At 47.0% G+C, this 21510-nt stretch overlaps 1 protein-coding gene across 2 annotated transcripts in view; it reads right to left on the minus strand.

Annotated features, from left to right (window-relative positions):
* Positions 1-21510, minus strand: part of L2HGDH (L-2-hydroxyglutarate dehydrogenase) — a 265162-nt gene that overhangs the window by 184272 nt on the left and 59380 nt on the right. For both annotated transcript variants that reach the window (XM_069638978.1, XM_069638979.1), the window contains exon 2: positions 687-802. In XM_069638978.1, the coding sequence (XP_069495079.1) occupies positions 687-802 (116 nt within the window). The remainder of the gene's footprint in view (positions 1-686; positions 803-21510) is intronic.

A 21510-nucleotide genomic window follows, 5' to 3' on the forward strand; every position in this document is an offset into this window, starting at 1 on the left:
GTTGTTAGCTCCCGCTCCCATTCCCATTGAGCCCTATGGGGGCTGAAATGGGAATGGGGAAAGTCTGGGTCCGGGTTCCCTGAAGGAGGAATTACCGGGCCCTCCAAACTCGGAATGGCCCGGTAATTCCCCATTCAGGGAACCCGGACCCGGTTTTGGTGGCAGCCATGCCCTTATTAAGGGCATGGCTACCGCCAAAGTCATAATGAGGCCCCCTGTGTCCTGGTTAAATCTGCCGGCAAGCGCAATCTGCGCTTTTGATTAATTCGAAGCAATAGCTGGCAAGGTGCAAATGGTACTAGAGCTCCCTATTTGAACTAGAATTTCAAGTACCTTGTACCAGCAAACATGTCCTCATGTTTCTACAGTGTAGCTGGGAAAAGGAACTACACAATTAGACAAATTCCAGGATTTCCTGTGCATGGTGTGATGTAAGTATACTCTGAGATGTAATTATACTCTGATGTAATAGCACTCTGCGCTTTTGAATAATTAGAAGCAAGAGCTGGCAAGGTGCATATGGTACTAGAGCTCCCTATTTGAACTAGAATTTCAAGTATCTTGTACCAGCAAACATGTCCTCATGTTTCTAAACAGTGTAGCTGGGAAAAGGAACTGCACAATTAGATAAATTCCAGGATTTCCTGTGCATGGTATGATGTAATAAGGTAATATTGATACCATACCCAACTCCTTTTCCTTTTCCAGAACAGCGAAGGAAAGCGATGGATGTCGCTGGATCAGCTCCCTGGCAGTGGCCAACCCCACAAGTCCCCCACCAACAACCACAATGTCGCAGGTGCTGAAAGAAAACACGAGTAGGTTTATAGTTAATCTAAACAATAATTCATGACTAGATGTCTAAACTTTAAAAAGTATACTATTCTACCGTTGAACTTTTTAATCTGGTTGTGAAATACTGCTAGCTATACAATGTTCAATAGTGATCACTAAGCTCCAGAACACAGAGTTGAAAACATTTGCGCTGTCTCCCTCGGCAGAATATTTAAAAATAATTAAGATATATCCGATGATATGTTCATATTATGCTAAGTGACCCAACTTGTCACTCTCCAGCTTTAGAAACATACTATCATCGGCCTGGCTATGCGCCTAGCACTAGAAAAGAGAATCATTCTTTTTTTTTTTTTTTTAAACTGGAACGACCTGGCTGTGCATTATTTGTGTCTCCAATCTTTGGAGTGAAAGTCATGTGTGAGCAGAGCCGTAGCTAGGGGAAGGGGGGTCTTCGAATGGCCCAGCCAGGTTTGTGTTTGTACGAGTACCCTGGCAGTGTTTACATGTTTGGCATGATCTCGGCTACAGTGTACAATGCGCACATGGGGTTCCTTTCATTCACAAGCAAACCGGGAGGTGCGCACGGACAGACAGATGGTACATAAGAAAGGGAAAATAATAGAGGGGGGTTGACTTAAAATAATAATACATACACAAATTAAAAATAATGAAAATATGTTTAACAGGGTGCAAAATGTCAGCTGTTAACATACCATAAAAAGTCGCTCGCAGCCTCCATGCTAGACACAGAGCGAGCACACACATTCTTACTCACCAAGAGTCCATTATCTCTAGCACATGGTGAATGGCGAGTGCAAATTGTGCGGCGGACACAGAGAACGATGAACAGACAGGCTCATGAAGGGGGATGGGAGGGGGGGAAGCAGTGACCAAGATTAAAGAATTGATATAATTATTTGGATGTGAAATGCACTGCGTGTTTGGTTGTATTGTTTTGTTTGATTAAAATTAATAAAAATTGTTTAAAAAAAATATGCACCCTGTGTTTAAACTAACAATTTAAAAATAATCAACTGATCCTAGAAGCAACCAGCATTCAAACGATACAAAATGCATTTACAAGCCCAGCAACAAGTGGATTATTTATTTATGCATTTCAAAATATCAGTTTTGACTGACCAGTCGAACATTTGCCAGGCAAATAAAGAATGCATACTGTATACGAAAAACAAAAACAAAAAAAGTCCTTAGAGAAAGGCAAACGCAAACCAAAAAGAAATGTTGACATACATTAAGGATGGGTTGCAATCTAGCATAACCATTAAGCACATGAAAAACTATTTCAGGGGCTCCGCTTAAAAGATCAGTAACAGATGAAATTAAAAGGATTTACACAAGTATTGGTAGCTGGAGGACCCCTATCTTTTAGGGAGAAGGAGTTGGTTCACCATACGCCATGCCAGATGAAGCAAATTATCTAATAGCAGGTGCTGCTTCCATTTCGTATTTTTCAAAACCATAAAAAAAATAAAATGATCAACGTTGAAAGTACAAAGCACAAAGGTCAACTGTTTCAATGCATTCAAATTCAGAAATGACCTGTGTAAACAATGTTCACAGTCCAATCTACCCTTCTCGACTTTCCACAAGGGAAATGGAGAAAGGTGGGAAAAGGTTTTCTAAAACCGCCATTCTTAAAACATTGCTGTACAGAATGTAAACCCTGAATGGAAAATGTACTTATAAGATCCTGAACATTTTTTTTCAACTCAATGATTGACCTAAAGCCAAGCAGAACAGCTATCTCTGGGGAATGTTTCAAAGCAAAATTTTGAACAGCAATATAATGGCAAAGATTTGTATTATCAGCGCAAGCAAAGAGGACAAAGACAGACAACATCTCTATTAGATTCTGTGTAAAAGTCAAGTGAAACATATAATAATACGTTTTCAACTGTCACCCCCTCCAACCAAATTCTTCAATTGGTCTCCCTCCGCTGGGCTGGGCTCGGACTAAATGTAAATACTATTCCAAAGTTTCTCTACTACAACCAAATCGAAGACTTTCGACTGTGTGGGATTTTGCTTGACCATTTCGATTCACAATACCTCTTCCTAATATAACCTTTTACTCACTTTCACTTTTATCACTTTTCAGCTGGATACCTTCCAGAGACCTTCAATTGAGCACCCACGCAGTGCCAGACCATTCTGTCAAAGGGACTGCATCTTACTTTTAAAGTTCAATCACTCATCAGCAGTTCACTTTACTTGCGTCTCTTATCACACATGGTTTTAACAATGTTCGTTTCAGCGTTCACCATACAATGTGGCTGCTTCCAACTTTGGCTTCAACCGACCAGTCTTGTATCAGTCTCCTCCACTCACCAGCTGTGTTGATTTCACTGATGCTGCTTTGTTCTTGGAGCCAAGGACGGTACCACAGCGGCTGCTGCTTCTCCCCACCTCGATTATTGACGCGGGAGGGCCCCTGGTATCTCCGACACGCAATGTAGGATAGTTTAGCCTGGTTTCCTGGTCTAACACTTTTGATTCTCGAGGTCTTAGGAAAGTAACGGTTCCTTGCTGAAAAGGTCAAGGAAACTTCCCTCCTTGCAATCCCCTTCTGTTTGGCCGTCTTTCTTCTCTCGCTCAGCTGCCATCTCGAAACTGCGGTTTCCTCTCATGCTCTGCCTTGCTCAGAGGGTGCTCTCGTGCTCCGCCTTTTATCAGTATGGGGAAGCTTAATAGAAGTTAGTTGTGTGTCTGTTGGTCAGTAATTGCCTGACCATTGTACTGGGGCACGTAAGACATACTGCACGGGTGTTAGTCTGTTTTCTCTCATAGCGGGCTATCCGTGTGAAAGTGTTTGCGTTTTAAAAGGGTAGGGGTAGTGTTCCTAAATATCCTACCTTGTAGGATTGGGTAAAGGTGTTGCAGGGAAGGGGATACAGTGTCTCAGCATCCGGTGCCCCACTCCCTGAAGACCCCTCACACAGGTGATCGTCCCGCATTGATCCACCCACGGATCTGGTTCCAAAAGCAATGGCTGTGTCCTGGTCGTCGCGATGAGAGGTCCCCGGGACTAGTGGGTGAGACACCTTCTGGTTTCTTACACCACCTTCAGCAATAGGCAGATGCAAAAAGACACTGTAAAAGCTGGGCAGCAGTTGGGGTGTGTGATGTTGGGGAAGGGACGGGTGGGGGGAAGGGAGGGAAGTTGGGGATTTATCGTGTACATAGTTATGGGGAGTTTGAGCTGGTACGAGAAGCTACAAGCAAAAATGGAGGGCTGTATCTGTATCACGTGGGCAAAGGGGAGTCGCTACATGGGAGGCAAGAAGACACTCATGAGCCATGGGAGACCTTAAGGTCGTAACATGGAATGTCAGGGGACTTAACAGCTACTTAAAAAGAAACAAAGTCATGATGTACTTAAAAAGACAGAGGATTGATATTGCGCTGTTGCAGGAAACACATCTGACCCAGCAAAAATCGGAACTGGTGGGGAAGAAGTGGAGAGGTACTGTAGTGGGCTCTCCGTACTCTGCCTACGCTAGGGGAGTGCTGGTCTGGGTGGCACCGCACGTTCCGCTCCAACTTACACAAGAGGTGGTGGACACGGAGGGTAGGTTGGTCATATTGAAGGCCTTGGTAGAGAATAAAGAGGTGTGCATTATAAATACATATGCCCCCAACCAAAACACTGCTACGTATTTTAGAACCCTATGTACTCATCTGGGCGCGTGTGTGGGGGAAGTGGTTATCTGGGGAGGGGACTTTAACTGTGTGCTCGACCCAAAGGCAGACAGATCTGATGGGAAGATTGATAGGCCCACCCCAGTGGCCAGGGTATTACAGACATTACTAGAGGACTTTGGGCTGGCGGATGTTTGGAGACTGAAACATCCTAATGAAACAAAGTACTCGCACTACACAGCTCCGCAGCACCTGCACACGAGGCTGGATTATTTTTTTGCCACGCCAGATGTGATGATAGAGACCACCCAAATAGAATATAGAGCGAGGGTCCTGTCGGACCACTCGCCTCTGGTGCTGACCTGGCAGCACTGCCGCCCCAGGGCGCGGATACCGACGTGGCGCCTCCGGGCGGAGGCGCTCAGAGACCCAGTCTTCAGGGAAGATATCAGGGATGCGATCTCACAGTACTTTGAGGTAACAGAACTAGAGGAAGCGGAAGAGAAACTGGAGCTCGAAAGCAACAGGACAGCAGGGAACGCGGAACTTGTACTCGAGTTGCAGCAGAGGTGAGCGGAGCTTTGGGAAAGGCTCTGCAACCTTAACTACAAAAAGTATGTCGAGAGGCAACATGCAGGTGGGGATAAAACTGGCCGCTTGTTGGCGTGGTTATATAAGAGCGAAACCCCCAGGCCCCCGATTAGGATAATAACCAGAGAAGACGGGGAGGTGGTTGACACCCAGGAAGGAGTCAACGAGGCATTCTTGGACTATTATAGAACATTATATGAGGACAGAGGAGGGGACAATCAGGAGGAGATTAGAGAAACACTAAAAGACATGGAATTACCTAAGATTAGTGATGAAGACAGGGAGGAACTAGACGCACCGATTACCCTGGAGGAATTAGAGGAGGTGGTGAAACAGCTGCCCACCTGCAAGACCCCGGGTACGGACGGATTCCCAGGCGAGTTTTACAAAATATATAAAGCAGAAGTACTCCCCCCTATGCTAGAGATGCTCAATGAGTCTTTTGAGAAGGGTCGGCTACCGGACACGCTCAGAGAAGCACTAATCGTGCCGCTCCCCAAGCCCAACAAACCAGGGCATTGCTGCGGCTCCTATAGGCCGTTGTCAATGTTGAACCAGGACAGCAAGATCTTGACGGCAGTCCTGGCTAATAGGCTGCAAAGGGTCATCAGTAAACTGATACACCCGGATCAGACAGGTTATGTCCCCAACAGAAATATAACCCACAACCACAGGCGACTCCACCGGGTGATTGAAGAGGGAAACAGGAGCGAAGGGGAAATGGCGGTGGTTTCCCTAGATGCAGTCAAAGCTTTTGATTCAGTGAGGTGGCTATGGTTGCTGGCGGCCCTGGAAGAATACGGGATGGGGCCGGGTTATGTTAGGTGGGAGAAATTGTTGTACAGTGAACCACTGGCCAGAGTACGCACAGGATCGGTGATATCTGAGAGGTGGCAACTCAGTAGAGGCACCAGACAAGGGTGCCCCTGGTCCCCGATGTTATACATTCTGGCCCTAGAGCCCCTGGCAGTGTACCTCAGACAACAATATGACATGGTCGGTATTGAAGCAGGGGAGAGAAACACCTAATATCCTTATATGCTGACGATTTGCTACTGTATTTGAAATCTTCAGTATATTCTAGAGGTCATGGAAAAGTATGCAGAACTGTCCGGCATAGCGGTGAACCCCCAAAAATCGAGCATGTTCCCATTGGGGAGCTACATAGGAGCCCCTCTGGAACGGTTGCCAGTGTTGTCCGTACCTTGGGCGGCTGATTCCTTCCTCTACCTCGGAATAGATGTATATCATACTGTGGAGGGGGAACACTTGCATAACACTGAGGTGGCTGTGAAAACAATCCGCACAAATATGAAGTTTTGGGAGAAGCTGCCGCTGGCGACGATGGGACGGGGGCGATGCTCAAAATGGTGGTCCTGCCTAGGCTGTTACATTTCTTCAGTAATATACCTTACTTGATACCCAAAAAGTTTTTTGTCAAACTGAACAGCACGTGTAGGGACTTCCTATGGCTCGGCACTCGCAATAGAGTGGCGCTATGGAAGCTACAGAACTTCCATGATAGAGGGGGCATCAAGCTGCCGAACTTTGAGGCCTATTATGTAGCCAGTCAGTTGCAATATGTAACCAAATGGCTCTCTGATGAAGAAACTCCTGAATCTAGGCTGTTTGGGCAGGACTGCACCCCGTTTTACCTAAAAGAGATTATCTGGGTTCCTAGACTTGAAATGAAAGAACGCCCGGGTATGCTGTTGCTTGGGTGGAAGATGGGGCACAGAGTATGCCAACTGATGGAGAACCCATGCCCGTGTTCCCCACAGGTGCCACTAGTTGCCTTGGCTAGGGGAGACAACCAGCTCAGGATGATAATCAGGACCTATTGGGAATCGGTTGGGCTGGTCACATTGGGAGACATATGGCAAGAAGGGGCTATTAAAGATTTTGAAGAACTGGGAGAAGAGACAGGCTTGCATGGAGGCCAACATGTCACGTATCTTAGGCTAGTGCAGACTATTCGCAAAACCTGGCCAGAGACTGTACTGGCGGAAGAGCCAGACGTTCTAATGGGAACAATATATGACATATCGGAAGGAGGGCACGAGATCTCTAGACTATATGAGATGGTGATGACCCGGGTGGGGAAGGATTTGACTCATCTGAGGCTGGACTGGGAAGCGGAGGTGGGGGCACAGATGACCGATGGAATGTGGGAACGTGCTACAGGATACCACAAGAAAGTGTCCAGAAATGCTAGATTGCAGCAGATACAGTTATACATAACGCATAGAGCCTATATGACCCCGAAGAGAATATCTAAGTTTGCAAACGCAGGAAGATAAGCATGCCCAAAATGCGATGAGGAAGACGCTGATATGACACACATGTTCTGGTCCTGCCCAGTGATTGAAGCTTTTTGGGGGGAAGTGGCATGGAAACTAGCGGATAAAGGGGTCTCGCTCAACATAGATACAGCCTGGGCCTGCCTGTTGGGAGGGTTTCCCAGACCACGGAACACTAAACACCTTGGGAAACTGAGGGACCTGGCATATGTGCTTGCTAAAAGAAGGATAGCTATGGGCTGGAAGCAATGCCACAAGCCACGGGTAGAGGTATGGTGGCGGGACTTGCAAAAATGGGCGGAGGCTGAAACGGTGGTGTGGCAGGAGGCATGTAGCAATTGCGGGGAGGAAGATGTGGGTAACCTGATGGCTTGGAGAATGTTAATAACAGGACTGTTTGGCACAGTAGTGGATCCTGCAGCTTCGGAAGGAAGCGATACCCGGCCACACGCAGCGGACACAGAACTAGAAATGCAAATAAGCTCTTGAGAGGGGGGGATTTGGGGAGCAGTAATGAGCGTTAATTGATGTTCACGAGTTTATTGTAAATAATGCTGTAAGTTTTGTTTGTATTGTTTATTTTTCAAAATAAACATTTAAACATTTTTTAAAAAAGACACTGTAAAATCCAGTGTTATGCAATACACAACATTTCTGCATACCCGTAATAAAGTACAGCATTCCAATTTATACAACAACTCAGAAAATACTTAATTATCAACCTCATGTACTTTACCACGGAAATACATGCAAGGATGCAACCAGAGACATGTCCAAAACGTAGCTTTTACTTTAGCTAATAGCCCTCCCCAGTTCTTTTGTACAAAAATTCCAGAGAAAAAATACCCAACACTTTTATACCAACCCCTTTATACCATCTCTGTTCCATATCGAATCTATTGGTAACTGGGATGTTGAGCGTCATACGTTGGCCAATAATATCTTTGCTGAAGATGCATGTTCAAAAGTGTGAATACAAAATACTAGCATTTATAGATCACTGTCATTATAATGAATCATGTGACCTGCATGCACAGAAGCCATCAGAGGTCTAACTTCTGGCACAGAAGCGATAGGCAGCCCAATTAAAGATTTCCTGATAAAATTCAAAAAAATTCAATAGCTAATGAAAACAGCAGGTCAGAGAGTGAACAACCTTTTCGTATTCTTCTCTGACAGTTCAGTGCAGGATTGATTTTTAAAACACTACAAATATTTTAATACAGTAAATTAATTTCCAAATCCGAAAGATGTCAATGTGTGAAAAAGAGAAGCATGATTAAAAGTTTGTTCTTGATCCAAAGAAATGAGAAAACATTCCAATTAAAAACGTTTCCAAACGGCAAAACTGCTCTTAACAAACACAAATGATCAAATATATATATATATATATTTTTTTTATTGTAAAATAGTTTATATTAAACCTTATACATTCAGAGAATTTAAAAAAAATCATCATAAAAAGGAGAAAAATATGAGTCTCATGATTAAAAAAAACGTTACAAATTCCTCTGATGGAAGAAGATAATAGAAAGTACATGAATTATTACATTTAACTTTCAGTTTTAAAAAAAACGATTCATTATATACCACCCAGGTATTCAGTATTTTTGATCAACATTTACAATGGAACTCAAGTGCATTTTAAGTCCGTTTGCTAAAACATTTAACAAACGTGTTTCATATTAGCATAAAAAGGACACTCGCCTCTGGGTACTAATGATACAACAATTTTTATATGGAACTAGAGTGATAATGGCCCCACTGTAGTAGAGTGGCAAGCTGTTCACTTTCTGGCATTCCACAATTATTTGAAGAAAATCGTCCTCAATCAAATCCCAGAAAAGTTCATAAAATTCATGCAAGTCCATTGTGAGAACAGATCGTTTTAATAAAATAAAGAAATGGTCAGTATAAACTATATATCGGCAGTGAAATATAGCGATAAACCTATACGATAAAATAAAATAACCAACAATAATGTGTTAAAAATACATATAAAAATTCTTAGAATCTAAAATATAAACAAATCATTTTCACACTAATTCCATTTCATGTGCTTGCAAAAGTGCCCAACGTACATATTGTAAAACGTTTCATGTATAGCACAGAATAGATCAAGTAGTTAAAAAAACATACCTGGAGGACATTGTTTGAACCCAAGTTCCTTTAGACTGGGAATTAAAAGACTATTCCTTGAAATGTTATATTATATTATGGACAGAATAGTAGAAACTACTAAATAGATTCAATAAACGTTAAATGAACAGGACAGGAGCATATCTGGTCCTGAGCTCCATGCCACCTAGATGTATTGTGTTGAGTGGGAAACAATTAAAACAGAGACAAGTAATTAAAATATGGTTCCCTGCTAAAGGGGAACAATTTAGATATTCTTAGCAACCAGATTGATTCATTAGTAAAAAGGATGATCCATTAGTCATTTTCATCATATCAAGGTCCTTTTGTGATTGAGATGAACAAGTTACTTACCCCTGGTACCGTTCTTTCGAATGTTCCTCCCACGTATTCCTTATCTTTGATATTCCCAATATCCCAGCTTTGCTGCTTCGGCAAAAAATGTTCAGCGGGGGTGCTGTGCGTCGATGCCCGTCGAGTCAATGTCCCTCTGAGACCTCCTTTTCAACGTCGACATCATTGCAGGTATATGTAGCACGCGCAGCACCCGTTGGCCTCCGTTCCGTTTTTACAAATGGAGCATTACCTTGTGTTCGACGGTTAATCCCCAGAGAGCGCGTAGGCTGCAACAGCAAGGGAAATTCTACTGCAGGGTAGGTTGGAAGGGGCAATAAGGAATACGTGGGAGGAACATCCAGTTGAAAGAACGTTACCAGGGGGTAAGTAACTAGTTCTTCAAATGGATGGTGTCCTCCCACGTATTCCTCATCTTTGATACACTCCCAAAGCACTTTACGTAATTTGGAGGTGGGAGTAGAAATGAGTATGGCATGACACTGTTATGGTTGTGTATGCACTGAATGCAACACTGCTTTTCCAAAAGCTGAATCTTGGCCAACGGAGGAGTCTAAACTGTAGTAAAGGTGCGCACAGACAACCATGTGGCAGCTGCACATATATCCTTTATCCAAACTCCCCTCTGCGCGGTAGACGAAGTTGCAATGCCCCTGGTCGAATGAGCTCTTAGGTGTTCTGGAGGATCTTTACCTACCAGTCTGTAGCATTCCGATATTGTTAGAATAATCAATCTGGATATTGTTTGCTTGGTAATGGCCAGTCCAAGTTTGTGACCAGAATAGCCCACAAACAACTGGTCACCTTGTTGTAATTTCACCAATCTGGAGATGTAAAAGCTCACTGGACGCCTAGGGTTTTCTGGAATCAGGGTCGAGGTCAGGGACATCGTGAAAGAAGCAAGCCATTGGAGACGGGGTGATGGCACGCCCCAAGATTCCAGTCATCATGGAGCATACCTCTCCCCAAAAACAAGCAAGAGATGGGCAAGACCAGAGAGGGGAGTGATCAGGGGACATACGATGTAGCATAAGCGGGGTGTAGTGGAACCTATGTAATATCTTAAACTGAATGGGCCTCATTCCGAGTATGGCGGTAAGGGATAGCAGCCACCGCTAACGAGAGCGGTGGCGGTAATCCCTTACCGCCATACTCCGAGTTCCCTTTGCGCCATGGAGGTTTTAACACCTGCTTTTAGCAGGTGTTAAAAACCATGGCGCTAAGGGACCTTGATGTTAATTACGCCACCGTAATTTACGGTGGCGTAATTAACGCCTTCCCCACTCCCATTATGCCCTATGGGGCAAGAATGGGAATGGGGAAGGGTAAATGGGGATTGGGGAATTACCGCCCCGCCAACCTTGGAATGGGGCGGTAATTCCGCCATCCACCAAGGCGCTGCCGGTCCGGGTACGGCGTCAACCAAGGCGTTAATAGCGCCATTGGTTAGCGCCGTACTCGGAATGAGGCCCAATGAGTTTGAAACGGGAGTTGAAAGATACTTTGCGGGTTCAAGCACACATCCGCTCCCAGCATTCATCTGTGATGTCAGTCTGAAGGTCTGTTGCCCAGGAGCGCCAGAGTTTGTCAAACACTGGGGCAGACTTGGCTTGCAACAGGGCATATAACCTGGAGATCTTCCCCTTAAAGGAACCAGCGTCCATAAGTTCAGAAAGGATGGGGTTATCTGGGGGCATGCTAGGGAACCCCGGGTATCGGTTTTGAGGAACCGACGAAGGCCAGAGTATTGGAGCCAGACCTGAGGGCCCAAGCAAACGGTCACAGGTAGGTCAGCCCACTGTATCAAGTGGTTCTGGTCAAAGACGTCACAAATGGACGCTAGTCCAGCATCTGCCCACAGGATGGGGAAGTTCCATAGAGGCAACGACCCGTTGAAAGGGTGAGGGACCTTAGTCAGAACCCAGATCTTGGATAGCGCCATAAGCGTAGTGCCAACTGGATCTAAGGGCCCACACCCAAGGATGGGGGTAGAGAGGACCAGGGACCAAATGTCAGGGCTACCAACCGCTTGCTGCTCCAACAGAACATGTGGAGGAAGGTTTGCCATATTAAACCAATGAGATGCAAATTGTGGCCGAGATACCAGCCAATATTTCTCAAAGCAAAGCGCCCAGAGTCCACCAGCATCCATCGGGGCAGCTAGTGTATCTAATTTTAAGCGAACCGCACCAGAGTGCCACAAAAATGTATTCATGAAACGGGATACAGATTGGAAAAACTCCCTACCGGGCCAAAGGGGGATATTGAGAAATCGGTAAAGAAGTTGAGGCAACACCAACATTTTAAGGATACCTACCCGACCGGACAGTGAGATTGGAAGCTTCGCCCACCACAAGCATTTATTAGAGAGCAAAGACAAGTAGTTCCGGTTGTTTAAGACGAATTCTACTTGGGAATGTCTGGCAACGGTTACCCCGAGATAAGTGAATTCAGAATGTGCCCATACAAACCCCTGTAGGTCATGAGGCGGATGTGTAGCCTCAGTAAGGGGGAATAAAGTAGACTTAGAGCAGTTCACCTTGAGACCCGAGAGCCGACCAAAGAGAATGATATCTTCTAGTATTGGGGTAAGGTTGTGCTCCGGGGAACGGACAAACAGTAATGCATCATCTGCATATAGGGATATAATGTCCGGCGAATCCAGCAGCCGGAGCCCGCGGTGAGAGTGGACTTGGTGTATTCTATCCGCAAGGGATTCGATGGCAATGGCGAAAATTATGGGAGAAAAAGGGCACCCTTGTCTCGTGCCCCTGGCAATCGGAAAGGAAGGTGAACATCTGTCTTCTGTGCGAACCCTTGCTACCGGCATCGTATATAGCAGCTTGACCCATGATAGAAAGCGGGGTCCAAAGTTGCATTTAACAAGTACCCGCCAAAGATAGTCCCAAGAGACAGAGTCAAAGGCTTTCTGCATGTCAAGGGCCATCGCTACTGCCTGTGTGTTGGGATCAATTCTCGCTATGATGTTAAATGGACGGCAGAGGTTGAGGGACGTGGACCTCCCAGGAATGAAACCAGACTGGTCTGGGTGGATGATATGGGGCATATAGGGGGTCAGGCGTTGAGCCAGGGTTTTAGCGTAAATCTTGATATCGCAATTAATGAGAGATAAGGGGCGGTAAGAGCCGCATTGAGTGGGGTATTTACCCGGTTTAAGTAGGACCGTTATTACGGCCTCCCGAAGAGAGGGTGGTAATATACCTTTCTCGCAAGACTCCTCCCACAGTGCCAGGAGGTGAGAAATAAGCTGTGATTTATATTGTTTATAAAATTCGATCGGGAGGCCGTAGGAACCGGGGGCCCTACCAGAGGCTAGGGAATCAATAGCAGTGGAGATTTCCTCAGCCTTGAATGGAGTGTCCAGAGCGTCACGAGTAATGTTGGAGAGGATGGACAAGGGCAGAGAGTCCAAGAACTCGTCAATTTCGAGGGAAGAGGCAACCTCAGTCTTGGAATACATGGACTTGTAGAAATGTCGAACTCTTCATTAATGTCCTGGGGAGAAGGGCCAAAGACCCGTCTACCTTTCCTATAGCTGGTATATTAGGAGTTCCTCTCTCCTGACGAAGGAGTCTGGCTAGAACACAGCCAGGCCGTTCAACCTCTCCATATCGTCTGGCGATGCCAGGGGTGTCAATGAATTTTCTCTCACGTTCTGCATGGGCACAGAAATTATCCAGCTCAATGCCAATGTCGGCGAGAAGCGCCGGGGAACGCGTCAGAGCATATTGTGATTCAAGAGAGGCAAGTGACGCTTCGCTAGTAAAAATATCTCTCCTAATCAACTTAAGGATCCCAGACTCTTTGGAGATGCAAACACCCCCCTAATATAAACTTTAAAAGCCTCCCATAGTGTGGCTTGAGTGCGGACCGATCTGGCATTGAGAGAGAAATAGTCACTCAAAGCAGATTGCAGGTCCGCATCAAATACTGGGTCCAGTAAGGATTGTGGTTTCATCCTCCAAGAACAGGGCCCAACACGAGACAGGTCCCAAGTAATGGAGAGGGTCACCGCAGAGTAGTCAGAGAAAGTCCGGGGAAGAATCTCCCATCTGTGTGATTTTTCCTAACAAGTATGTCAGAGGTGAGCCATCTATCAATCCTGGAGTGCGAAACATGCACCTAGGAATAAAAGGAGAACATACGGGAGTCGGGATGCACAAGTCTCCAGGCATCAGTCAGTGAAAATTGAGAAAGAGCGGAGAGGATAACACTAGCTGAGCTGGTAAGTTGACGGGGACTAGATCCGGACCTATCCCAGTCCACATCGAGGATTGTGTTGCGGTCGCCCCCCCCAGAGGATCGTAACTTGGGGTAATCCGGCCAAAAGGGAGACTAGGTGAGTATAAAATTTGGGGTCATCTGTATTGGGGCCGTATACATTCAGTAGGACAACCTCCTTGTTCTGGAGTCGCACATATAAAAAGGACATAGCGCTCAAGGGGGGTCTATATGAGACTTGGTGCAGTGGAACTTGACGCTCATATGGATCATAGCCATAACACCCCTATTCTGAGTGGAATAATCAGTGTGGTATCTCTGGGGGCCCCAACATTTAGCGAACCTGACACAGCCCTCAGCCCTAGCGTGCGTCTCCTGGAGAAACAAGATTTTAACCCGATGGCGGTCCACAAATAGCTGTAGATTCTGTATCTTTTTACAGTTCCCCAGGCCTCTCACATTCCAACTCATGCAAACCAATTTGCGCTCACCCATTAGGAAAGCCAAGGGTCATAGAGAACACTGCAGTATGATTGAGACATTTAGGAGTAGTGGATAAGAACCATAATAGAAACATATACCTCTCCTCTGTGCGGCATGTCAAGCTTTTTTAATGAGATTCTCCCCTCCCACCCAGCCGACCCACATCCCTCTCCCAATCAGAGGGGTGAAACCCAAACACCCAACAACCAAGAACAAAAACAAATACAATAATCGTGGCATCTACGCCTGGAGGGGCTGTGAACCAGAGGGGTGGCAATACCACGGCTCCAGAGGACCAAATAAGGATCGAAGCGAAGCTAAGCTAGTGAAAGTAATGTCGCGTATCTGCGATGGTGGAATAGAATGGTAATGGACGGAGCGCTGAATTTTGAGACCATAATAACAAGTCAACATGTAGCAGGATAGAACAACGAGAAAACACCAATCAATGTGAAAGCTGTTAAGCCATGCAGAGCTTCACTATGAGTGCACCAGGCTAAAAAGCCGGAACACAGCAACTGGTACAGACGGTTCTCACTGCAATACTCTGAAAGTGGGTGGAAACAATGCATGTCTAGAAAGAGAATCAGCCTGGGAAATGATCGTCAATGAACTTGGAGGCTTCCTCAGGAATGGTAAAGAAAAGAAAAAAACCTGGTTGGAATGTTCAATTCTGCGCTTGGCTGGGTATAGCATCGAATATTTAACCCCAAGATCTCAGAGGCGCCTCTTGACAGCGACAAAGGTTTTACGCTCCTGCTGGACAGCCACTGAGAAATCTGGATACAAGTGAATTATGGAGGAGCCCAGGAAAAGATCACCTTTCATTCTTGCAGCCCTAAGCAAAGCATCACAATCTCGATAGTTCAACACGCGGGCTATAATAGGACGCGGTGGAGCGCCAGGTTTCGGCTTAGCAGTGACGGCACAGTGAGCTCTCTCTATTGCAAATTGTGGCGAAAGTTGAGGGGAGCCGATTAGAGACTGCAGGGTGCGTTCGATGAAGTCCTCCATGGTCCCATTAATCTTATCTTCAGGGACCCCGATGATGCGGATGTTGTTGCGCCTCGAGCCCGACTCAAGGTCCTCATTCTTCCTGGCTACCTCCGACACCCTCCTGGTGAGGGTAGAGACCTCCGCTCGGAGGGCAACCAAATCATCCTCAGCGGCCACCACCCTCGTTTCCACCTCAGATACCCGTCCATCAGTCTTCCCCATGTGGGCCTTAATGGAGGAAATGGTACTGTTCATATCATCTAATTTGGCGTGTAAAGCAGTGAATTCCTCCTGCATAAAATCCATCATTGAATGGGAGTCCGCGGGCTCAGAAGAGGTTGCTGAAGACAGTACAGGCTCCGGGACATCAGCGACCGTTTTGACGGGCACTTTAGCGAACATATGCATAGAGCCTTGCTTTTTGCCCGCTCCTTTCATCATGATGCAGGGACACCAAGTAGTCAAGAGTGTAACAGGGAGCCCGGAGTCAGCCCCCTGCCGATGTTCAGCACGAGCAGAGAAATTGACAGAACCCACACACTACAGATGGGATGTGGTACTCCAGAAATGTAGCCTCAACTGATGGCCGGAAGCATTGTCACACCCATCAAGACAGCGGGAGGCCCAGGAAGGAGGCACGGGAACCGGGCGGGACCCCCAGCGCAGCAGTTCAGTGAGCAGAGCCTAGTCGCTGAGTACCCCCACCGCTGGCGAAATGCAGTGAGGTATAGGAGTCGAGCAGGTGGTCACATTAAGGAGTAGTTAGCCAAGGGGACTCATGTAAGCTCCTTAAGGAAATTATTATCAGGAGGGTGTGAGTTGCAGCGACCAGGACCTCTCTGTCACCAGCATCTAACTGAAGAAAGAAGAAAAAAAAAAAGTGTCTGAGGTTGGGGCCAGCTAACTGTATCCCAAGCAGGAGGAGTAGAGGCGAGGGCAGCAGGATCCAAAACCCAAAGAAGACCCACCAACAGAACATGCAGCAGACGGTGTCAGAAACAATTGTGCCTCAACAGGTGCATGAGAATCATGGGGAGAGGAGGTCCAGCGAGGCTTTCCCTTAATCAGAGGGAGAGAGAGCAGATGAGGGCTTATGGCACGTCAAGGTGGCTTACTTGCAGTTCCGTCCCGGATGGCTGAGGGATCAGCAGTTAAACAAGAGGCGGCCCACGTTTTCCTGGAGACTGGTGCGTCGAGAAGTGGAGAGCCGTTGCTCCAATGCCCCCTGCCGCCAGCAGCCCACGCCGCCACCCAGGAGCAGTGAAGGCGGCAGGCCAACCAACACAGCCCAGGTGCCACACGCGGGGCAGCGCCGTACACCCACCGAGGCCCAGAGGTGCACAGAGTGAGCCATAGCGGGACGGCCGAACCCACAGCGGCCAGCAGGCGGGGCCGCAGCGGCAAGCAGTGAGGTGCACCAGTCACACTGACAGGACCGTTGGACCCTGGACGCCGCAGTGCCCCTCGCCCACAGCAGGCCAGGCGGCCACAGAGTATCCCAGGAGCTGGGAGCCAGCCGTGCCGGAGCTCAGGGATGGGCCGAAGGAGTCCCGCCATGCGGGTAATGCGGATCAGCTGTATCTGCTCACACCGGTCTCGCCGGGCCCCCAAGTCGGCCAAAGGTTGAAGCAAGGACTCTGATTCAAAATGCCAGTCGCGGATACCAGGAGAATCCAGTGTAGCAGCAAATATTCATGCGAATGTCATCCTCGAGCAGGAGCACACTCAGAAGGCAGCCATTCCCCACAAGCGCAACAGAGCCCCCCCAACTCAGACAATTTTGGGGAGAAAATTAGGCTTCACCTTCAGTACCACTCTGTCTTTATAAAATATTGTATGAGGAGGCTTGTAGCATAAACCCTGCAGCTCACTCACCCTTCAGGCTGATGTAATTGCCACTAAAAAGATAGTTTTCAGAGTTAGCAGTCTTAAGGGAGAAGAGTGTAACGGCTCGAAAGGAGCTCCCATCAAAAAGTTTTAACACCAAGTTGAGATCCCACAGTGGGGCTTGAAACGGTACCAGAGGGAAAACATGAGTTAGTCCCTTTAAGAACTGTACTATTAAAGGAATCTTAAAATAGGAGACTTCCTCGGAAGTGCGCTTAAAATACGAAGTGCCGCCAGATATCCCTTGGTGGTACCAATCTGGAGCCCCAGATTTGCCAGATGTAATAGAAAGGATAACACCATTGGTGTATTACATGAAAAAGGGTCAACATTCTTATCTTTACACCAGCTGAAGAACGTATTCCAACGGCAGCGGTACAAAGACTTGGTTGCTGGCCTACTAACCGAAAGCAAAATCTCCATTACATCGTCCAGGAGGTCCCAATCTTTGTATCTCAGCCTCTCCGAAACCATGCGTGAAGGCTGAAAGTCCTGATATTCGGATGGAGAATCTGACCCTCCCCTCGCGAGAGAAGGTCCTCTCTTTGCGGAAGGCGTATCGAAGGGCAGATGGACATGTCCAGAAGTTCCAGGTACCATGTCCTCCTGGCCCAATCCTAGGATAATGGATTTCATGAACTTTATTAACCTCTTGATCACGTGAGGAATGGCAGGGATGGAAGGAAACGCGTACAGGAGTGGAAATTCCCAGTCCACCACAAATGCATCTCCTAGAGCTCTTCTTGGAGGAAATTCCGTTGAGCAGTACAGTTTGCACAGGTCGCAAAAAAACAGATCCACTTTAGGGGTTCCCCAAACGATGAAGATCGTTTGAAGGAATTCCAGAGCTGGCTCGTGGGAGACTGTGCTCTGACTGCTCAGAGCGTCCACTGTCGTGTTGTTCTCTGCGGCTATGTGAACTGCCGACAGAGAGATCCCGTCTTGTATTGCCCAGAACCAGAGCTGGATTGTCTCTCTGCACAGTGGTAGTGACCCTACACCTCCTTTTTTGTTGAGGTAGTACATGGCCACTTTGTTGTCCGTCATTATCAGGACATTATTTCCCCATACAGAGGGCAGGAAGGCCTTCAGTGCTAATCTGATTGTCCTCAGCTCTAAAAGGTCGGTATGTAGTTTGGACTCCAATGGAGACCAACGACCGCTGATGGTCAAATCGTTGGTATGGGCTTCCATGAGTGAGGCGTCACTAATGTTATCTCTGGCCATGGTTGCCAAAATGGTTCACCTTTCAAGATGTTCTCCCGACAGGCCCACCACTGAAGATCCATTGAGACTCTGTTTGGGATTTGTAGGAGATCTGACATTCTTCCTGAGAATTGTGACCACTGGGTCCTGAGAGCCCACTGGAGAGATCCAATTCTTAGGCGAGCCTCCGGCACCAGAAAAATGCAGGATGCCATGAGACCGAGCAACCTCAGAAAATCAAAGGCCGGTAGATGCTGGACGTTCTGGAATGTGGTCACCATCTGCAGAATGTCTTGAGCCCTGGCAAGGCTTTTCCCAGGGATGCACCCAGGACTGCTCCAATGAATCAGAGTCTTTGTGATAGTATCATGTGGGAATTCCTGAAGTTGATGGAGAAGCCCAGCCTGTGAAGGGAGTGACAGGTGGAGCGGAGATGTTCCAGGCCCTCTTCTGTGGAAGTGGCCCTGATCAGCCAATCGTCCAGATAAGGGTAGACATGAATCCCTGCCTCTCCTGAGACTCGTTGCCACAACCGCCATTAGCTTGGTGAAAACCATTGGGACAGAGGTCAGCCCAAATGGCAGAACGCGAAACGGATAATGAGAACTGCCAACGGCGAACCTCAGGTACTGTCTGTGCTAGTGGTGGATCGGCACATGAAAGTTAGCATTTTTGTATTTGTTTATTAATTATATTGCGCGCCGAACCCTGGGGTAACTGGGCGCTTGAGAATATAGGTTACAGATATACAGCAGGTATACAGGTTATACAGGAAAAGTGATCCTGGTTACAGCTGGGTCGGAATACGAAATACACAGGTGGTTGTACAATGGTGGTCGCTGGTTACAGTAGGATCTGTCAAGGGAGGCGGCTAGTCTCTTACTGAGAGGGGTTGTTGCTTAGCCATGTTTTTATGCCAGCTTTGAAGGTGAGGAAGGAGGGTTCCTGTTTGAGGGTGGTGGGGATGGCATTCCAGCATTTGGCGGCTTGAACTGGGAAGCTGACACCGCCTGCTGATTTTAGGTTGTATCTTGGGACCACTAGGTTTGAGGAGTTCGAAGATCTGGTGATACGGGTGGGTTGGTGGAGGCAGAGTTTATCTGCCAGGTATTTCGGGGCAGAATTGGTGAGGCATTTGTGCATGATGGCTAGGGTAGGAAGGGTGATTCTGTCACGGATGGGCAGCCAGTTGGCATTTCGTCTGTGTGTGGAGATGTGGCAGGATCTCGGGAGGCTGAGTGCTGCTCTTAGGGAATTATTCTGAAGCACCTGGAGTTTGTTGAGGTTGTGTTCCGAGGTGCCGAGGAATAGTGTGTTACAATAATCTATTTTGGAGAGAGCGAGTGCTCTGGCTAGTGTTAAACAACTATTTGTGGATAAGAAAGATTTACAACTATAGATCAGTTTGTTTGTGTAAGCTGTAGAGGATGCAACGCTGTTGACCTGTTTTCTGAGGAAGAGGGTTGAATCAAGATAAACCACCAGGGTTTTTTTATCTCTTTGGAGACGCCGATTGTGTTGTCAATGTCGAAAGATGAGTGTCTGCAATCGAGTTTGCTCAGGCGTGCCCGAGAGCCTACGATCATCAACTCTGTCTTGTCATTGAGACAAAGGCCATTGTCGGCCATCCAGGTTTGAATTTCACGATAGATATTGTTGAGTAGTTTGGAATCATGGTCATAGCAACCAGTAAGGTGGATGAGGACTTGGGTGTCGTCGGCATAATTAGTGTAGACGACACCCATGTTGTCTAAGCGGTCGAAGAGGAGCTTCGTAAAGATACTGTATAAAGTGTGTGACACGCAAGAACCTTGCGGAACGCCGCATAGTATCGGTGTTGGGTCTGCGGAAGCTGAGGGTGAAAAGACTCTGGTAGTGCGGTCTGCTAGGAAGGATTTGATCTAATCAGATGCATTAGAGGAGAATGCTGCTGCTGTGGATAGATGTTTGGCAAGGATTTGGTGGTCGACGAGGTTGAAGGCTGCAGATAGGTCTAGTAATAGAAGGACTGCCAGTTTACCTTTATCCTTTGCCTCATCCATTTGGATCTTTAGGTCTAGGAGGGCTGTCTCGGTTCCATGTCTAGGTCTAAATCCGGATTGTCTAAGACTGAGGAGGTTGTTCTCGTCTAAATGTTTCTGAATTTGCAGATATGCCACCCGGTCCAGAATTTTTAAGAAGAAGGGGACAGTGGTGATAGGCCTATAGTTGGTGGGGATGTTCGGGTCCAGGTTGGCTTTCTTCAGTAGTGGCATGACCCAAGCTTCCTTAAGATTTTGGGGTACCTGATTGGATGCAAATGAGGAATTGATCACGGTGGTGATGAAAGGGGCTAGGATTTTAGCGCCATCCTTGATGATAGTGGCCGGACATCTCCTTGGCAGTGTGAGGGCTTTAGGCTTTTAATAATGTTTTCGACTTCCTTAGGTGTTACTTGTGAGAAGGAGAACGAGGGACAAGGGGGGGTTGTTCTGTCGTAGTTGAGGTTACGAGATTGGTGGTCCTTTTGAAGACTGGCTTTTTTATCTTTGATTTTGTTTTGGAGGAGGGCAATTTTGTCTGCGAGAGCTTGCTGTATTTTGGTGCACCATTCTGCATTTTTGATGCAGTCTTGGGTTGGGGGTGCTGGGGACTCTAGCTCTTTTAGGAGGCTAAATAATTCCTGAAGGTCCAATGATACCATCCAATCCTGAAGCTGGAGGGCCTGTAGGATCTGAGAAAGAGTTACAATCTTGAACTTGTCCTTCTTGCGGAACTTGTTCAAGTCCAAGATGGCTCTCAATCCTCTGTCCTTCTTGGGCACTATAAAATATGGAGAGCATCAACCCTTGTTCCTCTCCGCTACAGGTATTGA

Source organism: Ambystoma mexicanum, chromosome 14 (genome assembly GCF_040938575.1).
Source record: "Ambystoma mexicanum isolate Mex_15411 chromosome 14, UKY_AmexF1_1, whole genome shotgun sequence".
Classification (NCBI taxonomy): domain Eukaryota; kingdom Metazoa; phylum Chordata; class Amphibia; order Caudata; family Ambystomatidae; genus Ambystoma; species Ambystoma mexicanum.